The sequence below is a fragment of the Octopus sinensis genome, linkage group LG5, assembly GCF_006345805.1.
Source record: "Octopus sinensis linkage group LG5, ASM634580v1, whole genome shotgun sequence".
Classification (NCBI taxonomy): Eukaryota; Metazoa; Mollusca; class Cephalopoda; order Octopoda; family Octopodidae; genus Octopus; species Octopus sinensis.
Genome location: NC_043001.1, coordinates 75,244,341 through 75,255,051, shown reverse-complemented (window position 1 = coordinate 75,255,051; position 10,711 = coordinate 75,244,341). Strand labels below are relative to the sequence as shown.

Below are 10,711 nucleotides of genomic sequence, written 5' to 3'. Positions count from 1 at the left end.
AGAGAAAGATAAAGAGAGAAAGAGAGAGAAAAAACGAGAGAGAAAAAGATAGAGTGAGTGAAGGGGTGTGTTGTCATGAATACGTACATACATCAGTACATATGTGTACATCTTTTTTGTATGTACGTGTGCATTTGTGTGTGAGAGAGAGAGAGAGAGAGAGAGAGAGAGAAAGAGACAGGCAGACAGACAGAAACAAAGAGAGAGCCAGTGGGTGAATGTGTGAGTTCTCATGTATGTGTAAGTGGCTCTCTTTCTCTCTTTCTCTCTCTCTCTTACACTCGAGCGCGCACATCCATTTTATATACACGTTCTTACATCTTTCACTTTAAAACAAAAGTAACAGGTGATTTTCAGGATAGAATTTGTTAAAAAGCTTCTACTCATGCAAATTGATTACTGTTATTTGGATAGTTCAAATTAAATAAGTCCAGAAGTTTGGTTAAATATATATACATGCATAAGTAGCATGGATTCCAATTCTACAAACTGGCAAACTATTCCGTGCAACGCTGGATATTAAGTTTAGTATATATATATATCTATCTATATATAAATATATGTATTGTCAATAATAATAAGGATAAAATTAATTAATTAATTAGTAATTAATAATTTTACCAAGCAGAGTTCAGCATGTAAAAGGACCATTTACGGTAAATTTAAACATTACTTTATATAATTAGGGTTCAGCAAAAAAAAATTGCTTTACCACATACCGAACTTTTAGAAATAGCAGCCAAAGAATTTAGCTATTTCCTCTACTATAACAAGAGTCTCCCAGACTCTGCTTGGTAAAATTATTAATTACTAATTAATTAATTAATTTTACCCTTATTATTATTGACAATATAATTATCTCCCTGATAATAAACTACAGATTCTTCTGTAGGAATGTGTTGCTCTATAACCCAGGTGGGTGGACAGGGGAAGATGCAGAGCTTCATTCGTATGTTTTGAATTCTTTAGTACTGGATGTGGACGATGGTTTGTCTGAGGTTACTCAAATCAGATGGGTATGTTCGATTTTTAGCGCTCTCAAATGTAAATTTAATGAAATCTTGTGCTGATGACGGGAATGTTAGAATAGGGATGTATTTCTAGCATCTCTATATCTAACTAACCCAAAAACGCGCTCACAAGTAATCTAATTTCGTTATTTTTCCCTCTATGCCTACGTGAATTGCTTTTGAGTATACATTGTCTGGGAGACAATGTATACTAGTGACTGAAACCAATAAAGAAATAAATATATAATAGATATCTAAAATTTTATATTTTTTTAATTTATCTTAGATCGGGAAAAACACATAGAAATCCACGGGTTAGCACCAACTACTTTTTGCATTCCGACATACAATGCACTGGAAGCGAGAATAATATTATGCAGTGTTTTAAAAGCAGATCGCAGAACTTTACAAGGAATCAGGCATCGGTTGCAGGTGTTGATTGCGAAGAAGGTAATAATACTTCTCACCATAACAATATTTTCATACGCTTTAATTCCATAGTCTATTAAATATATCTCTTCATGTTTACTAATTCTCAATAAATACTTATAAGAGTATTAAAAGTAGGACGCTAATAGTGTAAACAAGGGCTCATATATGTTCTTGTGTGTGTGTGTGTATGCATATATATATATATATATATATATATATATATAGTATAGTATAATATAGTATAGTATAGTAAATGAAAGGCAGTGGATGGAAGATACGAGAATTTTTATTTATCACAACAATTGTTTCGACATATCTAGTATGCGATTCTTAGATGTTGTAGTCTATTCTTAGCTACAATAGCGACAACATGAATTTCTTCCATCTTCTTTTCTGTTAAAATATTTAAGAAAACTTAAATTGATGTAATGATTGCGTTATTCAATTAAATGGAGCCACTTGAAACGGTCGTACTGCATTATTACTTGATATCGTGTTGCATATTTTTGATTTTATTCACTTTACTTCGAGCTGTACGGATAATGCCGGGGAGAGTTGGTGCTTCAACTTAAGTACTTAATTCAACTGAAACTCAATTATGTGTGTGTGTGTGTGTGTGTGTGTGTGTGTGTGTGTGTGTGTGTATTGTCGCATTTCGGAAGGTCATTTTTTTCTTTTTTTCCTGCCAAGTAAACATACACTCTATATATTCGTTCTTCACTCGTTATTACTGTTCTTATTTTAACTCGTGTCCGTTATCCAGAAATCTTTCATGACACACGTGTGACCTCTTCAGTGACACTTTCAATTCTTGTGTGTACTCCAGCTCCGCATAATGCATTCTGTTCTATGATGTGTATCTTTACATAGGCATGCATTTGCGTCTGTATTTGTGTATGTGTGTACATGTGTGTGTATATGTGTGCGCGCGTATGTGTGTGTACGCATGTCTATGTGTTTCGCATTTGTGCTTATGTGTACATGTGGGCATAAGCCTTTTATATTGTTGTTATCGTTATCGTCGTTGTTCTTAGTAGCTCTATGATCTCACCCTCATCCCCGTACCCTTCCTCATTGCTGCTGCTGTGGCCCTTAGCCCCGACTCTTTGTACTGTTCCTGCATCTCTCTGTGTTTGTGTATTCGCTCACGCTGCTGCCATCGTGTCAGTAACACTTGTTGTTGTTCTTGCCGTTGTAGCTATTATCGTTGTTGGTCGCGTTGTTGATTTTATTGCGGCCTTTTATGAAGTTACTCTATGTGTTTGTGTGTGTATATGGCTTCGCATATCATGTTGTTTGTATTCGTACCCTTTATACAGATTTTTTTATTTACTTTTTTATCACTATTTCTTATATTTATCATAGGTATGTGCATATTTGTCTATTGTGTGTGTATTACACTGCTTGTATGTTTTTTCTCCCTTATCTCTTTAGTTGTCGTGTTGGGTGGTGGTGGTGGTGGTGGTGGTGGTGGTGGTGGTGGTGGTGGTGGTGGGTGTGAGTGTTCTATTCATATTTTCTGTCGAGGCTCGGCATGCCTATTGCAATGTATGTACTTTCTGTAATTTGTCTGAGTGTCGTGTCAAGCCTTTCGACCACTTTAATCCGTAGATTAGTCTTATCTAATGCTTTTCTAAAATGGTATTCAAGTTTGCCTCCAGGAATAGCATCAACGAACATGACACTGATATATTTTGTTGTCATCTTATCAATCTTATCAATCTTTTTTCTAGTCCTTCCTGTGCTGTTCCAGGATTTACTCCTGTATAACAGGAATATCCCATTTGCATCACTCTTTATGATGGCCTTGTACTTAGTCCTGGATCCTTTGTGCACTCTAATCCTGTCCCTTTGGTTGTAGCCAGAGAACTGCATGCGGTAGATGAAGTGCTGGATATGTTATTCCATTTCTATAGGATCGCTCATACGGGACACATTCCTCATCACTCTCACTAACTCTGCTATTAGAATATTTAACTTGGCGTAGCCCGCAATTACTGCGTTCTTGTGGACCAGGTATTTAGAGGCCAAGGATTTGTCATAATGTGAGTGAAGGATCTGGACCTTACTGTTCTTGGTTTCCAGCCAGGGTTTCGCGTCTAAAACCGGTAGCCTATAGTTTGGGTGCTTGTTAGGGTAGTCTGTTGTTACTTTAATACACTGATGGATGGAGTTAATTTAATACTCTGGTGGATGAAGTTAGGAAATGGCTAATAGATTTGAACTAATGCGAGTTCAAACTTTGAATGATCCATGCCGAAAGAAAAAGATAAGTTTGAAAAAAGATAAGTTTAGTCAAACAACTCTGTGGATTCTGCAGGTATGTCGATGATACATGCATATATATATATATATATATATATATATATATAAATAGCAGTTTGCGATGTTTCACCAAAACGGAGAATGTCACTAAATTTGACTAGGACAGAGGGTATTATAAACGATGAAAGAAAGAGTTTACGTTCCAAATATAGTTGGTTTACATTAGCATCATTGCACTAAGGATAGTATTCAATATGATTTAAGTCATTATTTTCGAAGACTATTCATGATGTGTGTTATAATTATGAACAAGTATGAAATAATGTCATAAACATTTGCAGCACGTGTTCGAGTAATTGAAAAGAATATTTTTGGACGAGCAGAAGTCTTTTATCGTAACATATGGGGTACCGTCTGTGATGACGGTTGGCAAACAAGTGAGTCAAAGGTTTTCTGCAGAAGCATGGGATACAGGTAATATTGTTCTTTACCTTTGTAACTTTTATTTAAATTGCTCTTTTAAATTAAACCTAAATTAGATCCCACCAAAATATAGGATAGGTCTTTGAGTAAAATAGTTCCACCCACGACCATCCTACATAGAGAATCTTTGGTTATTTCTTCGTCTCCTTCATTTTTAAAATATGATTAGTGATTACAGGTTTTATTAAATAGTTAATATTTAATTTCGTCATCGTTTTCTGTTCAAATTACTTAAATATTAATAATATGCTTCACACACCTCATCTGACTAAACTTAGTTTGTAAAGAAACTAATATTTTGCCGACTCCACATCGAAATCCCTAAAATAGTGAGGAGCTAGTCTTTGAAAATTGCTATATCTGGGTGAATCTATAGCATTTCAGTTACTTTACTGAAATTAGGAAATATACTAATTTCACAAACCGCCTCTATTTGTGCCGTTGTAGTGATCCTAAAAAGTAAAATTTTCCCTATGAGATATAATCCAAACTTCAATATCTGTAGTGGTTTAATATTATGCACATCTATGTCACATGTTTTGCATTAGGGGTAAAATTGAGATGGATGGTGATATTTAATTACCAGCTATGACTTCAAGCTTTACTTTTTGTGTCAATCTACACGTTATAGTTAATTAATGTGACTATTTAAATGGTTACTAAATAAAAATAGACGGTGCATTAGCAGAATCGTTTGAACATCAGTAAAAATACTTTCTGTCGTTTATTGTGGTTCTTTATGCTCTAAATTTTTTAAATTTTGCTGGGGTTAACTTTGTCTTTCATCCTTTCCGTATCGATAAAATAAATTACCAGACAAGTAAAAGGGCCGATGTAATTGACTAATCTCCTCGATGTAATAAAGTACCAGTCAAGCACGGGGGAGATTATGTAACCTATTCCCCTCAAATTACTGGTTTGATGCCTAAATTAGAATTAAATATATTAGCTTTTATTATTAAGAATTTAAAAAAAAGGTGGCGAGCTGGCTGAACCGTTTGCAAGCTGGACGAAATCCATAACAGTAGTCCGCCCGTCGCTACGTTCTGAGTTCAAATTCCACTGAGGTCGACTTTGCCATTCATTCTTCCGTGGTCGATCACATAAGTATCATTTGAGCACTGGGGTCGATGTAATCGACTCATCCCAAGCTGCCCTTGTGGCAAAAATTTGAAATGATTATTAAACAATTAAATACATTAGCTTCTTTGAAATGTTACGTAAACGTGCTGTCGGTTAAATTAACTCTACGCCATCATCAAATCGAACCCAGATTGATGAAATACACATATAAAATATATTTTGATTGTCAGCCGCTGAATATGGTAATCAGAAGTTATATTGATTTCAAATTTTTACATAAGGCCAGAAATTTTAGGGAAGAGGTAAATCGATTACATCGAGCCCTTGATTCAACTGACACTTTTTTTTACCGATCCCGAAAGGATGAAAAGCAAAGTCGACTCCGACGACATTGGGACTCAGAACATAAAGACGGATGAAATGCCGCCCTGCCTTTTGCCTGGAAAGCTAATGAATGCCAGCTTGCAGCCATAGTAAGAAATTAAATATTGCTTTCAAATTTTGGAACAAAGCCAGCAAGCTCCGAGACGGAGTAAGTCGATTACATCGACCCCAGTGGTCAACTGGTACTTATTTTATTGATCCAGAAATGATGAAAAGCAAATATTTCAGAACTTAAATGCTGTTCTGCATTTTTCCCGGGGTGCTAATGACTCAGTCATCTTGCCGCTTTAATCAGAAATTAAATATTGCTACTCAAATGTTATTGTTTTTGTGTTTTTTTTTTCAAAGACATGCATGCGGTTTCTATAACCTATTTTTGTAGCTGATGAATAACAGATCAGCTCTGATCAAGTATACATAAGGTAAGTAAGTGTTCAACGAATAATTAAACCCACAAGTCTATTGTCTAAGAAAAAGCATTATGACTCTGCTCAATCGTTGAACCTGCTGGAAATATCCTTCTGTAAGTTCTTTGTTTGGTAAAATATAAGCTTTTCGTATCTTTTAGTGACGGGGATTACGTGGTATACTCATTAACTGAAGATGGAACCGGAAACATTTGGTTGGATGACGTTAATTGCAACGGTAATGAGAAACGGATAGTTGACTGTTCTCATAGTGCACTTGGTACTCACAATTGTGGACATAACGAAGATACTGGAGTGAATTGTACAATAGGTATAGTGTAAAACTTATTGATGTTTTTCAAAAACTAATGAAAGAAACTCCGATATTTTTTTCAACTTAAATATTTATAACACTTATGAATTAAACAATTATTATAGTGCTAATTTCTTTAGATTACTATTTAGAATTTACTGGGTTAACCGAAGCTTCATTGTTCTGCAAAAGAACGTTGGATATCTCCCCTAGTTTGGTTAATCTAGACCAGTGGTTCCCAAAGTGGGTGGCACTGCTCCCTGGTGGGGAAAATGCGAGGGAGACGAGTTGAAGAGCATTGAGGCGATCATGGGACGGCCAAAAGAGAGTGATGGATGTAAAAACAACAAAACAATGTGCTTATTAGGTTGAGTTTTCTTTGTGAAATACAATTGCTTGGAATTTGCTTCAGAAAGTGGTCTATGTTTGTGGTGGTGGTAGTGATAGGGGTGCGAGAAATGCGACGCGTGTGCCAACGGGACACTAGCCGCCAAAAGTTTCGAAACCGCTGATCAAGACGATGTTTCTATATACTCTTGCTTTAATGTCGCAGAGTTTTGTTGTTATTGTTGATTAGCCCTAGCTCAGGTCACATCGAGGAGACCTGCTGGTAGCTAAGGATTTAATGCATATGTGGCTAATTTCAGTTTCAAATATGGGCTTAAAGAATTCATTTTAAAGACTCAAACGTTTCGAGTGTGAAAGAAAAAGAAATGATTTCTAAAGTTTTCATAACAATGTTATCAATTTACGTGTTGTACTACTGATGGGAAGATGTTTATGTACTACAGGGTGGGATTTAAAATACGTACTGCTCGTTTATTTTTGCTAAGCTCAATTACCGAAACATTATGTAGCCTGGATACAAGTAACAACCGAATTTCTCAGTGACACAAAGATATTTCAATTACATTTCTTTTCGTACCACGTTGGAATTTTTCCTGGGATCAAACAAAAGCAAATCCTCCTAGTTATTAGAGTTGACCACTGAAAAATCTGAGGTTAGTTTCTTGCTATTCAAGCGATGATGTTTTAAGACATTAAATTTCACTTTATCCCTCATTGCCCCCAAGAAATAACAACAGCGTTAAAATAACGAATGCCTCGTTTTCCTCAGTTACCATTCAAGATTTACAGACGAACGATAGATTACAGCACTATGCTCTAACCAGGTCATATTTAGATGAGTTTCGATCTCAACCTGGTACCATTTCACTAATATCATTAATACGTCGGAAAGGAATTGACCATCACTTCTTGAAAGCATAAATGTAAAATAAATCTTTGTTGAACTAACAGTATTGTTACTGGAATTGTTTATAATCCGTTACCATACAACAAAGAGTTGAATTTTCCCGGCAGAATAGCTTCATGAAATACTGTAGCTTAAAATCTAGAATTTGCTATGGATACTCGAACATAATATCATCCAATTCACCCTCGATCTTTGTCAATTGAGAAAGGGTTAACTCAGTAAAAAATATAATTGTTAATCTAACATTAATTTGTTTTTAGAAGCGATTAATTTAGTCATGGACCTTTGCGATCTAAGTTGAAATCGTGTTGAGATCGGCTTTGCTTTTCACCCTTACAGCATCAATGATATAAATGATACCGTGGAGTTCCTATTGATTACATCCTCGCTCTCACACCTTCGACTCAATTATTTCTGGATGGAGGTTTGCCTAATATGAAGCTATTATATTTTTAAATGACAAAAGTTATTTTTAAAAACTTTATAATTGATTTTACAATTGACATTTACAGAATATGTATTACTGAACCATTTTCATATGAAAGTTGGAAAATTCTTGCACTCTTGTCTTTTGATTTATTAAAATGTCGCAATGAAAATTCTTTATTTGTAATTCAGTGCCAAAGCGTTTCATTTCTAATGGCCATGCCGAAGTATTCTATAACGGAGAGTGGGGAGGTATATGCGACAATAACTGGAACATAGAAAATACGATTATTTTCTGTCAGGAACTTGGATACACGTAAGCGCTTTTACATTGTACTATATTCCAAATATAACACTTATATTAGAGGTAAAATATAACCCAGGCAACAGAAATAAGAGAAATGTTTTATATGTATATATATAGGCATATGTATGATTGTAGAATGAATACACCCACGCACCCACACACATTGTTTAACACTACCACGTGGGCTTTGGATGCCTTTAACAGAATTCATTATGTGGCTAGTTTTCAGTACACACCCCGGGCCTCATCACAACCACGTTTCTCCAACAAGTATTGATCTACATATTACTAAACTGAACATCGACCACATTAATATCTCCATAGAAGTATCTCAGTTTATTCTTTCCGTATTCTTCTTCCGCAAGTTAGTTAGTTAGTTTATTTCTATTTGTATTTCCTATTCTACATCTATTGGGTTGGCGCATTATTATTGGGTTTTTTCCAACAAATTTTATTCAACAAAAACAATAACAATATTTAACAAAAACATCTTTAAATGATGCTCTGACCGTCTGCCAAGCAAATGGGAAGCAGTAATTGAAGCACATGGTGAATATGTTCCGGAATAATCATTTAAAGATGGTTTTGTTACATGTTGTTATTGTTTTGTTGAATAAAATTTTTGTTGAAAAAAAAAACCGCAATAATTATGCACCAATCCATCTTTGAATCTAGTAAAAACTAATTCTCTCATTACATTGTACTTTTTTCAGATCCGGAATAACATTAAGAGGATCGACCTCAAAGTATTCAACAAAAACTTGGCTTCAGAATGTTCAATGTTCAGGACGAGAATCTTATATCGACCAATGTTCCCATTCCGACTGGACTGACCAAATTTGCCCTACAAACTCCTATGTCAGAATCAGCTGCTCACCAAGTAATTAAGCCTATAACAAATCAATGCGTTTAGGGCAGCAATATTTCCTAACATAGAACTTTTTCAGAATCAAGTTGTACTTGAGTTTAGGATTTCTCATTCTGAAAACCTTAGTGTTCGTGTTAAGAATTAGCTTGCATACAATAATTTATCCATGAAAACAATGTTCTGTTTCCTAATCTATGAACTTAGAACTTGGACCACACTCATTCCGCTTCCCTTGACTGACGTGACATATTTCATGGTGTCCTTTTTCATTAATTCCTTTATGTGTCGTTTCGCTTCAGTTTTGACTACATTTATTTGTTGCGCACACTGCCGTTTATTGCATATGTGTGTGTGTATGTGCATATATAGACAAACGCATGAACAAAAAACAACAAAAAACAACAAAAGTCAACAACACGTACACAGTGAATATATTAAATTAACACCCAGTGAAAGTTTTAGATGGAGAAATAGTAGACATGACGTTTCTAGTATGGCTATTCGCCAAATAGATGACAAAGTTCAGAAAAGGGGATGAGGAGGACGGAGCAGATAGTCAGGAAATGTGTGTGTTCCTTTATTCTTTTATATGTTTCAGCCCTGTTTCTGAATTTGTGTTTCAAGGCCACAACAAGACATACATCCAAGAGGAAGGTGCAGCCATCGGTGTCAGTAACGCTGGCGATGTGGCAAACATATTTACGGTATGGTAGGATAGGAAACTCAAAGATAAGTTAACAAAGAACTCCATAACCCTAACCGTGTACTCCCGGTATGTGGATGATATCAACATAGTAGCTAAAACACTGCTACAAGACAATGTTGATGATCTAGGGGCTAACACTGTGGAGAGCATCCAGCATATAGCTAACTCCATCCACCAGAGTATTAAACTAACAATAGACTACTCTAACAAGCACCCGAGTTATAGGCTACCGGTTTTAGACACAGAAATCTGGGTGGAAAACAAGAAGAGTAAGGTCCAGATCCTTTACTCCTATTATGCTAAAACCATGGCCTCTAAATACCTGGTCCACAAGAACGCAACTATTGCGAAGAACGCCAAGTTCAATATTCTTATAGGAGACTTGGCGAGAGTGGTGAGGAATGTGTCTCGCAAGCACGAGCCTATAGAATTGGAAAGACACATACAAAGATATATACAACTTCTTCCACAGCATGCAGTTCTTTGGTTACAACCAAAGGGGCAGGATTAGAGTGTACAAAGGAGCCAGGGCTAAGTACAAAGCCATCATAGAGAGGAACTCTAGCCTCTATACTGGGGTAGATCATGGAAGAACACAGAAAGGACCAGAAAAAAGATAAAGAAGGCCAACAAAAACTATCAGCGTAATGTTCGTTGATGCTATCTCTGGAGGTGAATAGAAAAGCATTAGATAAGGCTAGTCTACGGATTAAAATAGTAGAAAGGCCTAGACCCCACCACCACCACCACCATAAAAATCCATGATGTATAG

The 10,711-nt window shown here is 35.7% G+C and overlaps 1 protein-coding gene across 1 annotated transcript in view; it reads left to right on the top strand.

Moving 5' to 3' along the window:
- Nucleotides 1-10,711, top strand: part of LOC115212325 (deleted in malignant brain tumors 1 protein-like) — a 97,022-nt gene that overhangs the window by 19,410 nt on the left and 66,901 nt on the right. The window contains exons 6-10 of the mRNA XM_029781189.2: nucleotides 1,297-1,460; nucleotides 4,049-4,181; nucleotides 6,226-6,395; nucleotides 8,251-8,374; nucleotides 9,079-9,245. Coding sequence (XP_029637049.1) covers nucleotides 1,297-1,460; nucleotides 4,049-4,181; nucleotides 6,226-6,395; nucleotides 8,251-8,374; nucleotides 9,079-9,245 — 758 coding nt within the window. The remainder of the gene's footprint in view (nucleotides 1-1,296; nucleotides 1,461-4,048; nucleotides 4,182-6,225; nucleotides 6,396-8,250; nucleotides 8,375-9,078; nucleotides 9,246-10,711) is intronic.